The sequence below is a fragment of the Schistosoma haematobium genome, chromosome 4, assembly GCF_000699445.3.
Source record: "Schistosoma haematobium chromosome 4, whole genome shotgun sequence".
In the NCBI taxonomy this organism is placed as follows: domain Eukaryota; kingdom Metazoa; phylum Platyhelminthes; class Trematoda; order Strigeidida; family Schistosomatidae; genus Schistosoma; species Schistosoma haematobium.
Genome location: NC_067199.1, coordinates 22,787,126 through 22,811,719, shown reverse-complemented (window position 1 = coordinate 22,811,719; position 24,594 = coordinate 22,787,126). Strand labels below are relative to the sequence as shown.

General features: G+C 34.3%; 1 protein-coding gene across 1 annotated transcript in view; it reads left to right on the top strand.

The window, feature by feature from the left end:
* Window positions 1-5,056: 5,056 nt before the first annotated feature.
* Window positions 5,057-24,594, top strand: part of MS3_00007676 (uncharacterized protein) — a gene marked incomplete at its 3' end in the record, with an annotated part of 40,701 nt that continues 21,163 nt past the window's right edge. Inside the window, exon 1 of the mRNA XM_012940520.3 lies at window positions 5,057-5,836. Coding sequence (XP_012795974.3) covers window positions 5,324-5,836 — 513 coding nt within the window. The 5' untranslated portion in view covers window positions 5,057-5,323. The remainder of the gene's footprint in view (window positions 5,837-24,594) is intronic.

Genomic DNA, 24,594 nt, shown 5'->3' with positions numbered 1-24,594 from the left:
AAAATTCATAAGTCGATGGAAAAGTCACATTGCAGTGAGCCCTACCACGCTTTTGGTATCGAGAAAGCCTGTCTACATCACCTACCATTCAGAAGTCAATCAACGCTTCACCGAAAGCTGAGATGGAATGTAATTTTGACTAAATCCCACTGTTTTTAATATTCTACATGCGTGTGAGGCCACATACACAGATAGGATCAATTGTAATTTGCAGGTTGGAGATTTTGAGCATGATTTTAAATGGCCTGAAAAACAGATGGAATCAAATGACTCAGTAAGAGTAGATGATAAAAATCCGTCGTCATCTATTGCTAAACAGTTGAAACAGGTCACAAAATTGATGTTGACTTGAGTTTTGTGGCTTTGTACAAAGTTGTTCAGGGGTGCATAATGGGGCTTAATGGAGCCTTGAGCGTACGAAAATGGAAACCCCTCTTTGCGAGTTCCAAAACAGTTTGTTCTTACCCTAAACGTACCCTGGAAGTATAGTTTTATCATCAAACACAGCGATTTTCTCACTTTTGGACCACATTTTTCTAGTTATTTCTGTTTTTTCTTATTTTCCACTCGTCTGGTTAACCTTTTTATTTTTCATATATAAGTGTTCATAACAACTATATGTGTGATAAGATTGTTGGAAATATATTTCGCCTCAAATGCTTTATTTGTGACCATAAATGTTTTACTGAATCTTTGTTTCAGTATAATTCGATACTGATTCTAGATAAGACGGATAAGACACATAAGATTAACTTCTCACTGAGTGATCAAAGTATATTCGGAAAGCTTGGGTGATGTAAAGATTTCATTGGAAAGACTGAACATCAATTAACTACGGCAATAAGACTTTCGAAACAACACCAAAACATTTTTGAGTATATTTGTAACGGGCTCAAGTCTTCAAGAATATACATCTTTTTACTCTCTAACTTAATTAGGGTTCATAAACCAGAGGTTGTTTTACGTCCAATTCTAAACATGTCAAAATAACCATATCATTCAACGGCAGAATAGTTTGCCAACTTACAAGAACCATTACACCAAGACTTAGTTGAGTACAGAGTTAAAGACGTATTTGAATTTGTGAATATAATAAAAATTATGAATGTAAAAGGCGAAACCATGTTATCACTAGACATAACATCTTTGTTTACTAACGTTCCACTGACGGAAATAACCGATTACATAAATGGACAACTGCTAGAAAAAAATACATAAACCTATTACAATATGTAAAACGAAGGGGTTACTGTTGAACTGCACAATGAATATCCCTACGTGTTTGACGAACTTTAAAGATAATTAGGTAGAGTAGAAATGAGGTCTCTCGGAGCCCCAGTAATTGTTAGTATTTTCCTAGTCAAACTGTTATATGGGCCGTCGAATGACACCCTGAATAATCTGGATTACTAATGTCGTGTAACAAAAGTATCAACAAACAAGAGCTGCTGAACAATTTCGACGATGTCCACCCAGCTACTAAATTCATCAATGAGGAGCGCGACAAAGAAGCTCGACTTTCCCAGATGTCTTGCCTTCTGGAAGGATAGACGGATTCATACAAAGATATTGGTTCAAAAAGAATAAATGAACTGGTTGTTACACTCACTTTCATGACTTTATAACCCTTCAGAACAAAATAAATCTGGTTAAGTGTCTTAGCAACTGAATAAAGCTATTGCATTTTCATGACAGTTGAGATAAACCAAAAAATGCTCTCCAGATAGTTTCGTCAGAAAACATCTTTCAGAACAGAAAAATATCACGGACTGCGACACAGTCAACAAGAAAACCACTTATCTGCTACTTAGTTTTGAATGGGATAAGGCGGGTAACATTTTAACAGGTGGAACCAAAAGATCTGTTGAAAGGATATTTCACGTCCCCAAGTTACATGTAATGTTCTCTACTTAACTATTTTTTGAACAGCGATTCAAGGATAGGCCACTGATGATGAGCTAATCCATATGTGCATATCGGCTGAACCACTCCTGTGGAGCTAGCTACATAGGCCAAACTCAGAAGGCTTTATCTATGTGTGCTCCCAAACATGTATCGGCATGGATGCGAAAATGAGCCTTGAAATATATTAACAACGTAATCTTTTCTTATTTGGAGGATGGTTAATATCACGTTGAAACTAATGTGGCTTTCTGTACGTACCAAGTTCCGAACAGCCTACTTAAATGAGTTATATTACAACTCGTCTGCATAACTCAAGTCATCTGGATTAATTTCAGAAAGCCTAACTTCTGCATACGAAAAGGTGTATGTTAAGCTTCTGTGTTTACCCCGGCCCACTGGATCATTAATTATCTAAGCTGCGTATTTTAAAAGTCTTATTCCCTCAGTTCTATTGGTGTTTGTATGTTTGTTGATGTACAAATTCATCATTCTGAACTCACATGAATTTTCTATTTCAATTACCCCTCTCGTTGCACATTATATTCACACAAATTTATGATTGATATCTCAGTTAATGAGATAAAATTCTGCAACTATGCATTTTATGCAGACGATTCATTTTATCACTATCATGTTAATTATAACTTGACACCTTACAACGAATAATTACAACCCCTTGATAACTGACATTTTTACTCTACAAATGAAGAAGTTCTAATGTAGTTATACTGTAACAGATACAAAGGTTTGTAGTGATATTAATTCCTAACCGCACGATTCCCGAAGCTGAACATGTAATCACTGAGATTGTCACTTCGTATGTAATAATTGTAGGATATCGGTAATGGTGAAGGCAGGAACAATTGTTCGTTAAGGCGTGGCTCGGCCTTGTAAGCGTAATCATGCTTGTGTAACTTACTACTATTTACATTAAATATATTATTCTATACACGGTCCAAATGTGTTATTCAGAAGTGCTAAGAATCATATTCTTGATTGTCATGATATGAGTCAGAATAGACAATGATGTGACTTCCACATAAGATCTTATAGAATATGTAGTCACATCATGACAACCCAGCTACTACTCAGTGTGAAAACCAGAGCCAAAACTCAATTTGGTAGCGGTCAGAGTTAGAAACTAGATAGAGTTGAGACCGATCGCAAGTTTTAGTCACTAATACAATAAATGTTCTTCAGCGGCAATGCTAATTACGACTGTCTAGAGACCAACAATAAGCGTAGATACAGTTTGCACATTTGTTTGAATTTTCCTCACTAGACGGTCGGTATTCGGGCAGTTAGCCACGCTACCTGAACTATTAAAACATAATATTTTGCGAATGTTAAATCTATGTTATCTTACATCATTGTCAGATCACTGACCAGCAGTGACAGTCGGAGGTAGCGTTGACAACAAACTTTTGAAGACACATCCACGCTATTGACAGTATAATATGTGTATAGTATAAAATGATGACCACGCCTACACAACTGAGTCATGCAATCTTGACAATAATGTCGCAGCGTTACTGACCTTCACTAACTTCCACCAAGTATTCAAAGGCAAATGTGAATCTTCTGAGTCAGTTTTTGTACAGCTTCAGTGGTGATTTGCGGTGACTGTTGACTGTTGCTCCATTATAACATACTAGCGTTTTTTTAGTCGGAGCGTAAACGAGTTGAGGGGTGGAAATGCAGCCGTCCACATAACATCTTACCACTTCAGCTCAGTCTGGTATCTATTCGTTTCTATTGCACTTGAATTCTGTCTGTCATTATGTTATGTCCTCGTCGCCGATTACTTACGCTTGAAAACGAGGGAACACTCATATCCTCATGACGCGAAGTAAGAAAACAAAAGACCGATACAAATTAAGATTCATTTATCCCAAAAATTATGAAACCCCTGGTTGAAAATACATTAATTCATGTATTGATTTTTACACCTAGTTGATTACTAATTAAATAAAATTATGACATAATTTTACATAAAATGTCATACTGAATGCTATTCACATTAGTTCAACATAAAGAATATCATATTTTGAATAAACATCACGCTGAAATAAACCAAAGTTATTATGAGTAAAGTGTCACTCTTAAATTAAAGCAAATATTACACTGAGTTTTCATTATATTGAATTAAAAAGGCGAGTAGTCTTGAACAATAGTCACAATGAGTTATAAGCGCTATCTATGCTTGAAGTTATTAATACGGACTCAGCATTCTTGTTGGAGGTTGATTATAGTCGAAAAAAATGGGGCGGGGGTTGATAAGAGCAATGCACGATAAGGGAATACTTACTTCATATGTTCCACAAAATGTTTGCTTTTTCTGTACACAATCTTACAAAGGTTTGTCATGTTCTCCATGGATGTGCTAAAACAAAACTGATGAGGACCAGTTGCGGGGGATTATCTCAATAGGCTGAGTTTCCCGGAGTCTTACATTCTTAGCAAATACTCCTGCTACACCCCTAAGAATATCCATCCTTGTGTGAATGAATCTGAAAACGAGACTGATATGTCACCCTAATGTTATTGTCTACTTTGAATGTTTAGATAAGACTAAATGATAACCTTTAATAGCATTCATTGTATATAAACACAAAAACATGTGTGCTCGTAGTTTCATGTGATGCGTAGCACAGCATGCCCACTTGTGATCTGGTGCGGATGAGCGACCAACTGTCCTCATTTGGAGTGTGCTTGATAAACTAAGGGGGTCAGTATCAATTTCAAAGGCTTTTATAACAATTTACATTGTGGATATATTCACCATTACAACTTCATTACAGAACCTAACGGATTAACAAGACTTCATTTCTCTTGATCTTGAGAGGTAAAAGTACTGGCTTCATGATAAAATGATCACTCTTCTCTCTTTAAGATGTACGCGCCATTAGCTACCACGATCTTTTATGTTCTTTGGTGTTTATTATGTGGAATAAGCCGCTTTTCTTGATGCTAACATATATTCATATATTTAAATAGCTAAAAATATTCCCTCATAACATGGCTGCGTAATAAGCAATCGGTTTATAACCTAAATCGATTGACGCTAATTGTGAAAGATCGCATAAAATATTTTGTTTTATTACACCAAACAAATATTAACATTTGCAGGCAGTTTGCAAGGGGGGTCGTTAAATTCATGTTTATATTCCGTGTATCCATTGTGAATGTGATTTATTATACAAAGTAACCACTCATGTTTGCATGGAATCAAAGTTCAAAATACCAGAATAAAAGCTTTGCAAGTCACTGCAAAAATTCGTAATCCGGTTTCATTCTGGAATATGTCGAATTTTCAAAATCGTTGGATTTTTGAGTTAAAATGTGGATATTTTATAATGACTGATTGAGAAAAAAATTCGGCTACTTGATGTAATTACATGCACCCTTCAACAATGTCATGGCCGTAGCCTCTTCGAGTTCTTTTGGTATAACAAATTATTCACGATTTCGGGATACAGCGAGAAGATATTTAGTCGAAATGACCCTCAAAAACACCGTTTACACGCCAATTTCTACAGAATACGTTGGGTCAATGCTACCTAATAGTTCTAACCCAGATGGCTTGTCCGAGATTCCGTTAGTCATTTCGTCACTTAACGATTGGGAAAAAGAACTTATTAGCTACTATATTGTAGGTGTATCAATGATAAGTGTTTGCTGCATTGGCCTCGTTGGAAACTTTTTATCTCTGATTGTATTGACAAGGCGAGCCATCGGGGCCTCAACCACCAACACTTACCTCATTTCCTTAGCAATAGCCGACATGTTTGTGCTTATTGCGACGATACTAACCGCCGTTAAAGATTCCCGAAAACCTGTAGCCGGTAGAATGTCCTGGTTAGTTTGGCAGGATGCACCTATTGTTCCACGAGCTTACCCATTCTGTCATGCCACAGCGATATTGTTTCAAGTAAGTGTAATTTTAATTTCGTTAAGTTTAATAATTCTACTACTTAAGTTCATTTAAGACTTTGGAGCTATTTTGGTTCCTGATGGTGAGTAACCATCCGTGTTATTTGCAATTTTTCAGAAGGTTCTCTTCTTCACGCAAGTATATGGGTTTAGATTTTTGTTTTATACTCTTTGTTAATAAAAGGATGTTGATTATAAACATTTCAATAAACGGCGTTAATTTTTTATAACTCAAGTATTTACAAGAAAAAAATGACGGCACACATAGTAGAGCAAAAATTGGTTAAAGGTGTCTGTGTTTACGAGTCTTACGATTTTAGCATGAAATATCCTTAATTATATGGTTACATTTTCCATGACCTCACTGTTTATATATAATGATCTTAGCTGACAAATTAGTGAACCTTCAAGAGTAAGTGCATAATAAGATACTTGGTACACAGTTCAGTGGGATTTGGAAAAAGTACCTTTAATAATACGGAGGTTGTGCGTATCAGTAAAGAGTAAATGGAACCCATCACTAAAATACGAAAGTGAAACAAGCTAAAACGTCTTCATTGAACAAAAAATTCATTTTCTGGTTAGAACCGAGAGTGTGTTTATTCTAAAAACTATTAAATATTAAATATTCCTCCATCCATATTCAATAGGAGGGCTGTGAATCAACTATTTGCACTTACGATCATTTGTTATATGTCCCATGTTTGATTATAACGAATAATTCAACAGTAATAACACGAGTTTGAATTTTATATCAGTGTAACTTGTAATTATTCAGTGATATGTATTTTTTTTAACAGAACTAATTAAAGTTCACCTTTATCTGTACGACTTCGCGATGTTTTTTCTCAACAAGACATTGCATGTGAAATAACAGATATTTCATATGTGAACTGCACATAAATACTCAGTCGTCTCTCCAAAACATGGATATATCACCCACTGTGATGCTTAGGGTTAAAGTTTTCTGTATTAGGCATCACAGGAGGTTGTGGACTATTTTTTTACACGCATGAAGTTAACATACACAGTTCTTAATTTAAGAATTTAAGGCAGTAAAGCAAGTTGCAATTACAAACAAGTGGTTTTTCGAATGGGCTGGAGACTTTATATTTGAGGAACTTGATTATGACTGAAAAATTAAAAAAGACAAAACTTTCCAAGAAGAAGTTTTGTCATATTTTGGAAAGCATTACAGTGAATTTAGCTTAAATTTTGTGGCCATACATTCTCTGTCCAGAGATTAGCCTGACTTGTTCCACTTTGATTACTTTTAGTTCTGTCAATCATATTTGTTCAATTTTAATGAATTTCGCATTTCATTAGAAAAAGATTATGTCCAAAAGATATATTTGGGCAACAAATGAGTGAAGGTTGAATAAATTATTTGCCTTATTTACCAAGCGCTTAATATTCCTCTTATTTATATTTTGGCTTACCTAGTTTGATGATACAGAAACTTTAGAGAATAATTTGAAACATGACTATGGAATTGTTTTATACCTAACTACTTTCTAGAATTCATATGGCGTTGGATTATAGTGGTTGCATGATTTTATGAATACATTTTAAGTAAATTCGTTAAATGTAAACTTATAACTGTATTACTGAAATATTTGCGAAAGCATTTGAATCAGTCGCAGTTTTAATCCAAATCCAAATAGTTTTCCCAGATTTTCCGCAATAGCTTTAAATGCGATGCAACTAACTTTCATATTTAACCATATCAAAGATTGATACACTTGCCTCTAACTCTAAAACTTTGAAAAATGTAGAAATATATATCCGCATCAGCCTAAGGACATTTGTCTCAAGCAGTGGATGTTTTTAAATCAAATCCGGCATCCTATATTTGATTTCAATGAAAATAATTACGACGTCTTTATTTAGAAGCGAAAATGACCTTTATGGAGTGAATCCATTTATGTGTCTCAAATCAATTCATTTAAAAATGTCTTAAAATTATGTGTAATTGAGTCTAACAGGAGAAAATGGTGACTGATCTAAAAAACTGTTAGATGAATGAGTAAACCACAAGCTTTGATCACAATTGTGATGACAGATCACCATATTTCACCTCAAGAATCAGTATATTGAGGAACCCAAAAACCAATAAGCAATTTATTAGTCTTAGATTAAGAAATAGGTGTTCTGTTTTTATGGTGTAACTTTATAAATATCATTGTTTTTATTCGTACACTTTGTTTAACTAACGTAACACTTTACGAAGTTTCCAACCACCGTTAGTTATCTTGATATTCAGTAAACCAAACTTGGTAACTATTTGATTATATATAATATATCATTGTTGGTGAAAATATCACATTTTTAACTGTTATGTCACACTCTAGATAAGGCGTCGATATTTTAATTTCAAAAAGCCTATTTACTTTTTATTATTTTCTATTGCATAGTTACTTAGTTCTGAAAAATGTTCATCATTATTACTCTCATTCAAGTTAAGGTTTACATATCGAAAGCCCAATATACGTTGAGGAGTATTGATTTTGTAAATTATCTTTCGTTGATTTTGCATTGATTTTTCTTAGTTACCAAGAATTTTTAATTCTTCACTAATAGAAATAACCAGTTATGATTAATTACTTACGCACGTTGCTCTTCGTGAACGACTAAAGATCGCCCACAACCATTCTACATCAAACTATGTACTAAGCAATCTTTTCCACTCTTTTCCATTTGCTATCCATCCTTTTCACATCTGCTCCCAATTATCGACATAGTGTGTTCTTCGGCCAACCTCTGTTTTGTTTACCTTCAGAATTACAGCTAAGCGCTTGTCTCGTGATGCAGTTTGGCGACTTCCTCAGTGTCTCCTATCCACTTCCAACGTCTTTTCCTAATTTCCTCTTCAGCTAGAAGCTGGTTTCTTCTCTCCCACAGTAGGCTGTTGCTGATGGTTTCCGGACAACGGACATTGAATATCTTGCGTAGACAACTGTTCATAAATACTTGAACCGTCTTGACGTTCGTATCGAAGATTGTGGCTTTGATATTGTTTGACAGTTGTTTTGAGTTCCAGGTGTTCTTCAATTGTAGAAATGCTGCCATCAGTTTGCCAATCCTCGCCTTCACATCTTCATCATATCCTCCACGTTCATCCATGATGCGGTCCAGGTATGTGAAAGATTCCACCCATTCAATAGCTTATCCATCAAGTGTGACTGAGTTGGTGTCCTCTGTGTTGTATTTGAGGAGCCATTTCTGACTCCGATCCTCACTAAAACGCATCTGTCACCCATTCTCCATGCACGACTTTGCATCGTATGAATTTCAGATGATATTGAAAATCTCAGCTACCCACTACATAGTATCGAATAGGTTTCTATGCAGTCCTCCGATTCACACCGTCAAACGCTTTCTCATAGTCAAGGAAATTGATGCGTAGTGACGAGTTCCATTCATTTGATTATTCAGCAATTACCCGTGGTGTCACGATTTGGTCTGTGCACGACTGATCCTTACGGAAACCGGTCTGTTGATCTCAACGCCGAACGACTACTGAATCTTTCATCTGGTTCGTCAGCACTGTGTTGAAAACCTTTCCTTGTACTGACAACAGTGTGCTTCAGCTGGTATATTGTCAAATCATGCTGCTCTCCCATTCTCCATTTGTCTGAGAGCCATCCTGATTTTTTCGACCGTTGGTGGAGGGACATCTATAGGAATCTCGGTAGGTGTTGCTTCGTTGTTCGGTGGGTTCAATGGAGCTGGTCTATTCAAGAGTTCCTCGGAGTGTTCTACCCAACTGTTTCTCTGTTCTTGAATTTCAGTGATTGAATTGCCTTCTACGTTCTTGACTGGTCTTTCTGGTTTACCACATTTCCCTGACAGTTCCTTCGTAGTGTCATTTAGTTGTTTGATATTTCCTTCACTTAGAGCTTTTTCCACTGTCGTTGTTGGATTTTCACATATTTATGCTCGTCCGCTCCAATACCGTTCTTGACTCACTTTTTTGCTTTAGTGTATTCAGCTTGTGCTTGGACTTTCTCTATTCTTATTTGACCTTTGTTAATTGCTAGCTACTTGTTCTTCGTTTCTTGAATCTTTTGCAGGGTTTCCATAGAGATTCACTCTCTATGATGATGCCTCATGATGTCCAGCACCTCCTGACACGTCGAAGTTGGTGCTTTTCTGATCCCTATTCAGTTGTCTTCCATAGTAGTTTCATCTTCTTTCAGTAGATCCTGTAAGGTTTGGAACCTAACATTGAGAGTTATCTTGAATTCGTTGGGTTTGTTAGTAACTTAAAGGCAAGCTGTATCTGACCTTTATAATGCTGTTCACCCAGTTGTCTGGTGTTTCTTTAGTTTCACTTTCATACTGGCCGAAACCGGGTTCTCATCTGAAGCCATGTCAGCTCCTCTCCTCGTTCTCACGTCTTCAATTGACCTTCTGAATCTCGTAGTGATAAAAACATGATTCTCTGTAGTGTGACCCAAGGAGGCTCATGTGGCTTTGTGTATGCATTTGTGTGAAAATATTGTTCTGCCTATAACAATTTTGTTGAAGGCACATGAATTCGCAAATATGTCACTATTCCCATCCCTTTCTCCCAGTCAGTCCATGCCGTCCCATGATATCTTCATATCTGGTGTTTTCCTTTCCGCCTTTGGCGTTTAAGTCTCCCATCACGATTGCCAGGTGCTTTCCTGGCCACTTTGCTGTGATTGACTTCAGCATCTTGTCAAAACGATCTTTGTCGTCGTCGTTGCTATCATTGGTCGGTGCATAACGTTGGATAACATTCATTGTGATTCCTCCCGTTCTTTGTTTTAGAGGATGCTTTGATGATTCTAAATCCATGAGATTCCCACCAAATAAGTGCTTAACGTGCTTCTTTGGACAGCATCAGAGCAACTCCCTGAGTGTGTGGAGCTTCTTCTTCCTCGTGACCAGATTATAGCATCATCTCTCTTTCAGCTTGAGTCCAATGGGTTTCGCTGATTCCGAGCACCGTCAAGTTGAGTCTCCTCATTTCCGTGGCTATTTGACTGACCCTTCCGGTGTCCCACATTGACCGGACATTTCATGTACTTATATAAGTTGTTGCTGTGGTTGTTAGAATGGGCATTGGTCCCGTGACTTCCGAAGAATATCGGCTTTCATCATGAGGTGTCATAATTGTTCCTTCAACTTGGATGGCGGAGTTAAAGTGGTTTGATTTTTTTAATCTGGTTAGCGTTGTTTTAGCAGGGTTGTTTTCTGCGGAATTAGGTTGCCGACCTCATGCCTGATCCGCCTTCTTTACCCGGATTTGAGATCAATAGTAACTCGAGAAGAGGTACAGGCGGCGTTAATTAGTCAGGATACTGTTATTCAAATGAAATTAGATAAAAGATATGTCACTAAAGATGGACAGAAAACTATCACATGGAACCATTATTATTTAAATTATTTTGATAAATCTAGTAAACCTAAATAAGAAATATTTAGGCCAATTTGAGCTTAAGCTTCATTTGTATCAAGTATTTGAATGTATTTGCTTTGTTCAGAATTCAAAGCATTTTCTAATAACTTCATGGCTTGACATTGTTAAATGTTAGTTTTTTTTATTGATAAATTATTATTAGTAGAAAGAGTTGATACTTAGTTTTAATAACCACTTAATTTTATTGACATTATATATTTACAGAAAATAATCAATGTGCTCCACATCGAACACATTAATCTTTTAAAAAATTATCTATATTTATTTATCCTACATTGCTTGATAAATCTTGTCATGATAAATGAAAAGTATGATTTTAGTAGATTGTTGTTATTTTATGCAATCTAATGATAAACTATCAATACAATCCTGCAACTAAACAAATAATTTAATATGTGGCGTCGGTAAGCTGCAACTAACTAGATTTGTAAGTTTCATTAAGTGCATTTCATCACAAGATTTATGAGCTAGTTACTTAATATATATATATATATATATATATATATATATATATATATATATATATATACAAAAAGTTTTTAATTTTGAATAATGCGTATAGTGTTCATGATTTTCAGAGACTTATTAACCCTATCATACAACTTTTCTGTTTAATAAAGGCTTGAATTTCTGTAAAAGTATTAAGAATAAAGTAATAATTTATCTCCTTAATTTGTGAAAAAAAAACACCATTTCCAAAAGAAATTTAGACCAGCAGTTAAAGGTTGTCAACGTTACTTGTTTTCACGTTTCGAATAAACGTTTCACTATAAACCATTCACTAACTAAACTACATATTTAAAATCAAAGCGTTTTATATAAAGTATACATGACAACTTAAAAGTCTCCCTTATATAAAAATCTCATTTACAAATTCAAAAAAGACTATGAAGATCAAAGGAAGGTTTCTTTACAATTAGATATTTGCAATAACTCTATGTTTATCTTAATTAAAAACGAAAAAATATGCTTTGGAATTGAATCTATATCAGTTGAAGTAGTTAGAACATAAATTTCGTGTTCCTAACCACCCCTTACGTCTACCTGGGTTAATGGGTGATGAAAAAGTAGGTTGTATTAAAGCTATAGAAGCCAAACTAAGACGTACGGTCAGTCCGTAAAGAAGCTGACTGTTGGAATGAGTTGTGTATGTATGTGCAGACTACCTGAACGGGATTAGAGCAACTTTCGCAACTGGTGTTCAGAAATGTCGGGTGACATGACTAAGAGTCATTTTTGACGGCTCAGGTGCACTGAATTTTTGTCTTTCTTCATATCTTTAAATCTTACAAGTTTTTTACTCGACGAATTTACAGTTTCTTCTCACATTGTATCTTCTTTGCCTGGTCTTTTGTGCAACCCCTAATACAGCAACTACCTATATTACTCTGACACCTTGCTAAGCTGATCTGGTATGATAGATTGATTTGATGATTCATGTTCTATGCTGCTCATACTGACTGACCGAGTAAATGGTTCAAGTTTAACGGTGCTTTCCTACGTGAATTCAACCACCGAATATTTACAAAAGTCAGTTTACCAACGGAATTTACCTCAGCCTACTTAACATAAAACTATGTTATACGATGTTTTAATTTTTTTTTAAATTTCTTCAGAAGCTTGAAGAAACTGACTTAAGCCAAGACACTTTAATTTAATTAATGAATTAATCGTTGTGAATGAAATAAACATTCATGTTTTAATTTCAGTTAAATGTACCAAACCGTAAGTGCACTTCAGAATGACATGACTAGAATAAATATTTAAGCGTTAGCTTACTTGTATGAAAATCAACCTCAGCCGAATAGATGACTCATACAACTGTATTTTTTCGTTATAACAACTAGACGAGTTTTGATTTCCAAAGTTAAATAAGTGCATATAATTACCTTTATATGTTGTAGGCAAATAATGTCAAGAAACAGTGTTCTTTTTTGAAATCGATGTACAGAATTCAATCGATTTTTGGCAAATATTTCATCAGTTTTTAAAGTGAATAGTAAAAAAAATAATAAAAAAACAATAATAGCAGAAAATATGAGGAACATGAACTAATAAATAATATAAATGTAACAGGAAATATTTGTTGATTATTCAATCTTATGATTTATGTTTTGTTAACCTTTTGTTGTTTTATGCTTTTATTACTGATTGAAAATATTTTCGGTCGGTTTTATGTATATAAGTATTAATGTCAAGAAAAGATCTCTGAAAAAAATATATAATGGACATTAACATTTCCTGAGGGAAATATTAGGGAAAAACAGCCTTTATAGATTGAATGCGTGCTTACTTAAAAATGTCTTTAGGAATTTTCATTTCAAGAGAGATATTGCTAATAGTATACTTGAAAAATATCTAGAGAAGTCAATTCAATAGAATTTTCACTCAGAAAAACTTTGTTTACTTCACCTTAGTCTTTTACTTTCACATGTCTGTATAGACGATAGGTTATAATAACTGACCCATTCAATGGCCATATATCAGTTCACCTGCTTCTATGGAGCTAATTAACTGAGTGTTTTGTCCAGAAAATTTTCTTTGGGGTTGACTACATAGGGTTTTTTTATATTTTAATAAGTACTGTAAGATTTGCAATTCAGATACGTTAAAGACTTCTAATTGAACTTAGTGTAAAATGAACTTGCCTAAAGTTTGAAATTGTATAAATTGTTTTATTGTGGTTCAAAGTATGTTGTGGATGAATAAGAATCACACCACATTTTTTCGTTTTAATTTATTCGGTTTATTTCCCCATTTTATTTAAATCGACTGTAATGTTTACCTATAGGCTAAGGATAAAAATACAATAAAGAAAATACTTTTTTTAACATTAGTATAAAATAGCTAAAAATATCTAATAAATTTTGTATGTTTACTCTAAAGTATACTTATATGTAACTTATCAATAGATTTCTAATTTGTGTATCTAATAAAAAAAAGGTTACTATTCATTATAAAAACTAATTCTCATGTTCATAAAGGGGATAAAATCAAATGATATTTACATTACAAGCTTATGGTGATTGCCAATAGTTTGTAATACATCAAATGCTTAGGAAACACATGACAGAAATCAATTTCATTCACAACCACATATATTCATATATTTAATTTTTCTCTCTTAGAAAGTTTCACTTTATGTTATTTCTTTTTCATGAGTGTAAGTCAGGTATTTTAACTTGTTCATTTTGAAAGTTTATCTCGAAATCCGTATACTTTAAAATAGTTAATAGTAAGTATTATAAATGGTAATCATGATGGACTTTTACCCTATAGAAATATTCATCCATATATATATAATCACATTATTTTTTCATTAATTAAGATATTGGCTTCTGATGCTTTATTTTACATATTAAATAAAGCATCATATGGACAGTACACTAAAAGTAGAAAAAATCTATTATGAAGAAAAATATATAATTTTCTAACTTGTCAAAAAATTTGATTGATTCTTTTTTTCCATTAAAAATAATAAATTATTTTTGTTGTGTTATTTTACTGGTACAACGTTAAAAAATTATTCTTTTTGATTTCACCATATATATATATTTATACCATTTTTGGACATACTATTAATTTAATAATAATGATATTAATTTAATTATATAGGAAATATAATATTAAAATGTGTATATTACTAAATTTAATAAAGATGGAGTTAAAAATATATATGTTGAATTAAAAAAAATTAATGTAAATGGTAAGAACGAAAAGAAAAGCTCGACTTAACTGGTTCGATTTATTATGAAAATATGTTGTCATTAAATAAATAAAAGGTTGTCATAAATCTACGTAAACATCATTCTTGAATGTTTTCAAATCACATTATACTATGAACATAAAATAATCGAAGTAGATGGAAGAAAAAACTGAAATACAATCAGTGGAACTAAAAATAATTATTATTAAGTTAACAAAATCGTAAATAAGTGAATGAATATGTTATTAGATGGAAATAAATGTTAATAAAACATGTTAACTGTATAAATACGAATCAAGCTAGATATTGAGTAATTAATAATCTGATGATATTTTGATAAAGATGTTTTTTTGGCTGCCTGCCTTTATTTATATGGCAGGAAGTGATAGTTGGTGAATTGTTTAGAAAACATTTCGATAATAGATTGTCACAATATTAATAATGATATTTTAATGTTATTTAATGACAGATTATTTCCCGCAAACACATATTTTTTACAAATGAAATGATAAAATTTTATGTAACTTTTTATTTTAGATTTGATTATTATGTCAAAAATTGGCATTTTGTTTATACTGATGCTTTGACTTCTTTGTGACGTAAATATTGGTAAATAATTTAATTTTAATCACCTAGTAAAAAAACTACATTTTGGCTATTTCGAACCATATTGTATATGGGATTCTTTCTTGTTCAACATAACAAGTTTCCTTTCAAATCAGTTACTTGTTGTCACTTTTGTTTACGAAATTTCAAATGTTAAATAATAAAGTGAAATTTTAGCATGAAGATAATAATTATCAAATTAAAAAAAAGCTTTTGAAGATTTGAAAGTCGTTTTGTTCTTTAACTTGGATATTTAAAATCATATAATCAGTTTTCTTCTGATTCTTGTTATAGGAACTTTTTATCTACCGTTACTTATTAATAATTCAACAAGCTTTTTCGTGCAATAGTCGATATATGCTTTATAGTGGTCTTTACTTAAGCTGAGTATTTTAACTTAAGTAACCGGAATTCTAGATAACAAAGTATCATTTTGAATGTGGTGAATAAGGATATATTTAAGTGAAATAAGTTTAAGCTATTAAAATTCAAAAATCTAATTAAATGGTTGGTTAGTTACTGAAGCCAAAATAAATATTGATAAGGTTTTGAAAGCAAAATCACTAATCCGTCCTTTCAAAATAATTAGTTTTAATGACATTCAGTTTTCAGGTTTATTAGTTATCACATTTTTGATTTTATCTGTTTTGTTTTAGTGTTATCAATCTATTCAGTTGTCTTTATTTCATTTCCATCTATTTTCATGTTAGGTTACCTTTATGTTTGTCTTTGCAACATTTCTACTAACATTATTCAAGCTTGTTGCTTTGACAGATTTAATGTTAAACTATTCTTGATATTTGAAAAATCAGGGTTTTAAGTATATTATTACTGAAAAAGCACGATTTACATGATAACGCATTACATCACCTCTCAATAAAACGACTATTACTAATTTATTATTTTTGTAGGAAAAATTAGATAGCGTGTTATATCAAACGTCAAGTTTTTATGATCACTAAAGCTTTCATTGGAATTAGTCAGTAAACGGATGTTTATCACCATATTTTATTAAATTAATAACTATGGTATATGCTTGTTACTTAATAAGTATAAAATATTACTAAAATTTAAACATTGGTTTCTACACAAGAATCGCCAAATGGTGAACAACGTTTATTGAAATATTTGTTCATCTCAAATAAACACAAAGTTTTCGATAAATCATTTCATCGCTGTTTTTTTATGAAATTTCACAACCATTTAAACGAGTTGTTGTTTTGTCTATTCTCTGTCTTCATCTTATTTTTTTATTGAATTTCTCTTAATCTACTGGACAGTAATCTATTTAAAAGAATCAATATTTTCAAGTCAATATAAGAATAGGTGATAAAAGTACAGTTAATTTTGACATTTTTGTTAACTTTATTCTTTTGTTGTTTTTGTCATATGTCTGTTCTGTAATATTTTCACTTAATGGGCTAAATATATCACAAATAGACATAAAGATAGTAATAAATTAACTAAACTCGTTTATAAAAATGCAATTATCCAATTCAATCATAAATTTTAAAGTACTGTTAGTAAAGTATTCAAATAATTCCACATAGTCTTTTTATTCAGAAATTACAAAACCACATCTGAATGCAATAATCATAACCACTATACTAACTACTATGATTCACTTGATATTGTTTTACTTGAATCTTCCCATTGATGTTTTTGGACTGAAATTGATCAGCCTCTTATTGGCATATGTGCATACTGTGCGTATGCTTCGATATTGCCTTAATTTACAAGCATTATAAGCAAAGATGGATAGTGGCTAGCAGTGGAATCCAGGACGAAACGCGCGTCCTGGATTCCACTGCTAGCCACTATCCATCTTTGCTAACTACTATGAGTTTAAATACAATAAAGAATTCTCTGTAGAAGGTATAAAATATTAGGTTAAATTTCTAAATATCTCTACAACTCACTTATAACAAAATATCTTTACACTGACAATCAACATCTGTTTATCTTCATCCGTAAAATTTTATGACTTTTTATCCTTACAAATAATTTAATCGTATAGCTAAACTATTGTAGAGAATTTATATTTCGCTTTATGTGCATAAATTTTTACCTTTAAAAATGGACAAGGCAAAATATGTCAACTTCACTGTCGCTTTTTGAGTTCTGGATAATTTACAGCAGTGATATAATGTGAAATTTTTTTTAAAAATTACGGAAGTAAATGGCAGAGTTAATTATTACAATTATTAATTAACACTACAAATTTATTGATGAAACATTTTTATAATTGGATAGCAGATATAACTCATTAGTTTAAACATTTCTATACTACAGTTTAAAAAGCAAAAATTATACATACGTAATTTTTATGGCTTAAATGAAATATAGTAACGAAATCAAGGTTCATCGACATAAAGTATTATTTTATAAACAAGATGTTCTACAAAAATTAGTATATTTACGAAGATAGTATACCAATGAAACAAAAACTTTGAATAATTTCTAGTATTTCAACAGTTGATATTCATCACAGATGATTAGCTAAAGAAGTATGAACTAAGTAATATTATATTTATACACAATAAACGTTGGAATTCTGCATCATTTATTATTTTATGTTGTTTATTCCTAGTTGAATGTTAAATTTTATATGTAATTTTGTTTTCCTCTGATTTAAATAAATCTCTTCAAAAAACACATTTAATTTCTGCTTCACTTTCTTGTAATTAGCTAAGCTATAGTGAATTTGAAACAAGATTGATGAAATCATTTGAATCTTTAGAAGTTTATTTGGTCAGCTTCGAAATATAAATAAATAAATAAATATTGTATTATGTTATGAAAAATTGAAGTATGTACGTTATAATTTAAAATAAAACTTCATTTACATAATTTAATCAGAATTTCCTTTCTGATAAACTGCATACACTCCAAATTTTATTATTCGTAAGACCATAGTCATTTGGGTTCTGGTAAAAAGCCAAGAAAAAATAACTTGAATGATTTGGTGTTTTTGCAAACTTTCATCGCTTCATGTTTTGAATTTAAATTTCTGTAAAACTGTAGCAATGTCAAAAATGCTATATTGTGCATTTAAATTCACTATTATATCTGATTGTGGTAGGTTTAAAAAACAAAATCAGAAAAATGGCTTAATAAATCTAGAGTATATTTTTACTCAGCCTGTTGCTCTTCCAGGGTTACTGCACGTACCAAGTTCTGGTAAAGGAGGGGGTTGGGCATAAGGTCAGCAACCTCATTCCGCAGAAATCAACCCTGCTAAAACAACACCAACCAGATTAGACAAATTAAACCATTTTAACCCTGCCATCCGAGTTCAAGAACGAATCTTCAAGGAAGTATAGCAAAGCGGAAAGACCAGTTAAGGATGTAGACGGCAAGCCAATCAATGAAATTCAAAGACAGAGAAACAGTTGTGTAAAACACTCCAAGGAACTCTTGAATAGACCAGTTCCACTGAACCCCCCGGACATGAGGGGTAACAGCAGTAAGTCTAGAGTTTTCACTCACACTCAGTCAATACAATGTAAAGTAATTTACTTTAATAATTTGATTTTGCATAGATGAGTATAAACTTCAAAACACAGAAATATATGTACAAATTATTTGAAAATATAAGCTGTTTGCATTTAAACTGCTGCGATTTAAAATACGTAATTTTAATCCCGTTTAATTACCGTACATACCACCATAGTATATCACATATCAGTTCAATTATGTTTTGCATACCAATAGTTTTGTAATTTCTAAAATAAAATTTTTTATGACATTTTCCTTAAAAACTATTCGAACATTAAAAAGTTTTTAATACTTCATTGTCCACCTTAGTGATTACTTTCCAATAAATTTATTCGCTACCCATTCCGCTGCTTTAAGGTAAAAAGGCATAAACTATTTTAATGCATAAGTTATGTTGTTTTTTACATTTTAAAAGTCATAAATTGAAGAAATGATATTTTCAAATAGTAAACTTGCATAAATAAAACAAATTTTATTTATAATGTACCGGTAAATTTGGACATATCTATTCCCCCTCATTTCTTCATATTGATTCTTCAACGAAATGAGTAATCATAATAATGGTTCATTTTACCGTGATATGTCTATTTTGTGAACTATAGGAAAATCGCTGACTGACGTAAAACTAGCGGAACAGTTTATCCAGTTTTTGTATGGTAGCAGAAAAAAATATTTTGTTGAGATGAATAAATGTATTTACAGGGGTATTTCCAAGTGTTATTATTTGCATATTTTAGATCGAGTACAATTGTAAATGCATTTCATACTTAGTTGTTTGTGTACACCCTATAAGTGAATAGCTGATTCAATGGTAGAGCTCATGAATCATAGAGTTATTGATACTCGAGTCATTTATCTAAAAAGACTATGTTTGGAGATGTGACCTATAGAAGTTAAGAGCTCGAAACATTTAAATCTTCAAAAATTGCTGACCAATGACTAGACTTATGGTCAATTTTTATTTCTTTGTTTGTAACTTATGATTTTCCTTTCTCATCATTTACTTTGATAAATCGTCTAAATATCTAAATAATACTTAGGTAACTTACTTATTTTTACCACTTTTCTACCCGACCGTTGTTGCTACCTTGACGTGGTGGTCGGGCTGGCCGATCGTGATGAAGCAACCGAGCTATACTGGCTGGAACAACCGTTCCTAAAGGTCCTACCATGTCAGACAGGTCGGTTGAAGAGCGGTAAGATTAAAAGCAACAAACCCAAGGTCCGAAGGCGAAGTCGTACTGCTGACTGTACAGAGGTGTGGCAGCAGTAAGGTGTTTCCTTTAGACAACCAGCATGGCAGCGATGCTGCCTTCCCACAAGGAGCGGTGGGGTTAGAAACACCTGACCCTAAAAATACACACCTCGCCTTATCCCACGGATTTCCGTCTCCGGCGGTAAGGTCTCAACAAGTACGGAGCTAACACCAAGCAGTTGTCCCTTAGGCACCGCAGTCACGCTCCCAGGTCACTAAGACCACCTCTAATCCAATTTTCTTTTCAGATACCTTGAGAACCACCCTTCCACGGTGTGGGCAACTAGGAAGTGATAACCGCCCTCATACCTCTAACAGCACTCAAGACCACTGTATTCATAATCGACCACCGTCTTCACTTCCTATTATTCCTCCTACATCGAATTCCATCTCTAAACTTCCTTTTTCGGCCCCCCCTCAAGTGTCACCATAGCCAATTATTCTAGTGCTCAAAACACTGTCCCAGGTCTACTGGAACCTCGCTGCAAACTACACATTGGAGCCTTCAACGTACGCATCCTATGTCAAATCGGTCAACAGGCTTCCTTGGCTAGAACCCTAGAATCTCGTACCATTGATGTATGCTGTGTCTCCGAAACACGCATACAGGATCCCAGTGTGGTCATTCACTTGACCTCACCTCGGCAAAACGGAGAGCCAACGAGATACACCCTCCGTGTATCTGGTGACCCGATGGTCAGCTCTCGTGAACTAGCAGGAGTAGGCATAGCACTAAGCATGAGGGCCGAACAAGCACTGTTAGAGTGGATCCTCGTTAACAGTCGTCTATGTGCTGTTCGGCTAAACGGCTCTGTAAGAAATCGAAGGGATAGGGACACACGTCGTTGCCTTTTCGTCGTTTCTGCCTACGCTCCCACCGACTGCAGCTCAGATGAAGTGAAAGATGAATTTTACAAAAAGCTATCTGAACTTCCTCAGAAAGCTAGACGTTCAGACATAGTACTCGTAGCAGGTGACTTTAATGCACAGATAGGTAGTTTAAACCAAACAGAAAGGCATTTAGGTGGGTATTTTAGTATACCGGCACAGCGAACAGATAATGGTGATCGTCTGCTGCAACTGTGCTCAGACAATCGTTTATTTTTAGCAAACACAAATTTTAAGCATAAGGAGAGACATTGTATAACATGGCGACCCCCTACACCAAACCAACGATGGACTCAAATAGACCATATTGCCATCAGTCATCGTTGGAGAGGGTCGATAGAAGATTGTTGCTCATTATGGAGTACCTGCTTGGACTCCGGCCATGTCGTAATACGGGCACGCATCTGCTTGCGCCTCACTGGACGCAAAGAAGCCACACTAAAAAGTCCCATTAGAATTGAATTGAGTAATGAGAAATCCAAAAGTAGGTTGCAGCAACAACTGAGGTCACAATTAGGTAGTTCTGAAAACGAGGTTGACCCAGATGTTGCTTGGAAAGATATACAAGCAGCTGTGGAAACAGCAGTGACATCTATCAATGATTAAACCACAGGGTTACAAAGAACCAATGGATTTCTTCAAAGTCTATCACACTGATGGATTCTCGCAAACTCGTCCCATCAGGTTCCGAACATGATGAAGAGCGACAACAAATCAGATCTAGGTTAAGAAAAAGTCTAAGGAACGACCGTGAGCAGTGGTGGGCAATGAAAGCAAAAGAGATGGAAAAGGCAGCGACTATAGGGAACACAAGACAGCTTTACAGACTAATAAAAGAAACTGGAATTAATAAGTCAAGTGTAAGTGAGATTATATCGGAAAAAGACGATACTCTCATCTGCTCCCAGTCCAGACGTTTAGAACGATGGGCGGAACATTTCAGAGAACAGTTCAACTGGCCTTCAGCTACTCTACAACTACCCTCCATTCCCAGACAGTGTGAATGGAACATTGAAGTAGGTCCCCCAACTCTTGCTGAAGTTCAAAAGGCTATAGTTAATCTGAAACGAGGAAGGGCATCTGGTCCAGATGGACTGGCTCTAGAGGTCTTTAAGGATGGTGGTCCAATTTTAGCGATTAGGTTGACTAATATTTTAGCTAAGACCTGGGAGTTAGATGTTATTCCATCTGACTGGTCACAATCATTTATCGTCCCAATATATAAGAGAGGGTTAAAATCATCCTGTGACAACCATAGAGGGATTAGTTTAACTAATATAGTATCTAAAATACTAGCCTCGATAATTGTCAGACGCCTAACTAAGACTCGTGAACTGCAAACACGAGAGAGCCAAGCTGGCTTTAGACCTGGTCGTGGCTGCATCGACCATATATTCACCATTCGTCAGGTCCTAGAACACAGGCGTGCTTATCGACGTCCGACAATGGTGGTCTTTCTTGACTTGAAAGCAGCATTTGACTCGGTAGACCGCAAGATTCTGTGGCAGTGTCTGTCATTGAAAGGCGTACCCCAGAAGTACATAAACCTTGTGAAGGCTCTTTACTCGAACACTACCAGTCGAGTCAGAGCTTATGGCGAACTGTCATCTACTTTTGCAACCTCAAGTGGTGTCCGTCAAGGCTGTCCACTTTCTCCATTTTTGTTCAACTTCATCATAGACTTATTGATGGAAATAACATTCTCGGGTATTGATCTCCTTCCAGGAGGTCCACTTATCGACTTAGAATACGCAGATGACATAGTCCTGTTTGGTGGAGACGCTGATAAAATGCAGTCTTTTGGTAGCACTGAGCAACAATGCCAGAATGTTTGGAATGCGCTTCTCTCCCTCTAAATGCAAGTTGTTGCTTCAGGACTGGTCTGCGTCAACACCTGAACTAAGGATAGGGAGTGAAGTAGTCGAACACGTTGAAAACTTCACTTATCTTGGAAGGCTAATCAGCCCAAATGAGTTGTTGTCTGACGAAATCTCAGCACGGATTCGAAAAGCTCGATTGGCTTTTGCCAACTTACGTCACCTGTGGCGAAGACGAGATATCCGTCTATCAATAAAAGGACGAATATAGTGCGCGGCAGTCCGTTCTGTTTTAATTTACGGCAGCGAAACATGGCCATTAAGAGTAGAAGACACTCGTAAGCTACTAGTATTTGACCACAGATGCCTTAGAAATATTGCTGGCATCTGCTGGGATCATCAGGTAAGTAATAGTGATGTTAGACACAGGGTACTAGGGAATGATGGTAAATCGGTTGGTGAGGTTGTGAATCTTCATCGACCGAGATGGTTGGGCCATGTGTTACGTATGCCCGAACACCGATTACCACGACGTGCGATGCTAACCGGTGTTCGGGATGGTTGGAAGAAAGTTAGGGACAGCCAAACCAAAACGTGGCATCAGTGCTTGAAGTCACTAACTTGTAGTCTGAGCCATGTTGGTAGATGCAGACTACTTGGTTGGAGTCCGCGTGTCTATCGTAACCAATGGTTGGAGACTCTTGGTGACATGGCTCAGAATCGATCACAATGGCGTCGGTGTATACACTCTCCGTCTTCCCTTAAACTATAAGATTAAAATTATTTCACATCATTCTTTCTACGAACTAATTCTTTCTTTCTGTATTATATCTTTACATAAAATCTTTCCTTTATATATTACACCATTGAGTTAACTGCTTCTATGAATCCGGTGTTCACTTTGTTGTGCTAATGAGGTATAGCAACCTGGACCGATGCATGTATGTGCTTGGTCCTAAGTTGTAACTGACTGACTGACATGCAACTTCAAAAAGTAAGGAATATATTCTCATAACCAGCCGCTGTACTTGCTATTATCAGATATTCTAGTTTCAAAAAAATTTAAATTATCATCCTACTTGGAAGTCAACAAAGCGTCTATCAAGTATACCGAATATAAGACATGTTAAAAGGGTTCTATATGTTGTCGATGGCTTCTTGCTCAGACTACATCAAGTCAATCACCAGAACTTAAAATAAGAGTTCCGATCTCTACACAAAGACACATTTATGAAAACAAATAATTAGATACCTGTATTAGAATATTTATCATTATCAAATCAAATAACATTTTATCATATATTTTCTCAATCTAACACGGCTAAAAATAGACCACCTCCAATAACACAACCTAATTGTTAAGGAATTACTAAACAATCATGCATTAGCAAAGATATTATTTATTAGATTAAATAATTTTTCAGATCATGAAAACAAACTATTATGAGGTACTATTCTGTACATTTTCTAAAATTTTCTAAATCCAGTTGAAAGGCCAAACTTTTACACCGATTACTTTGTACACCATTTAAATCCA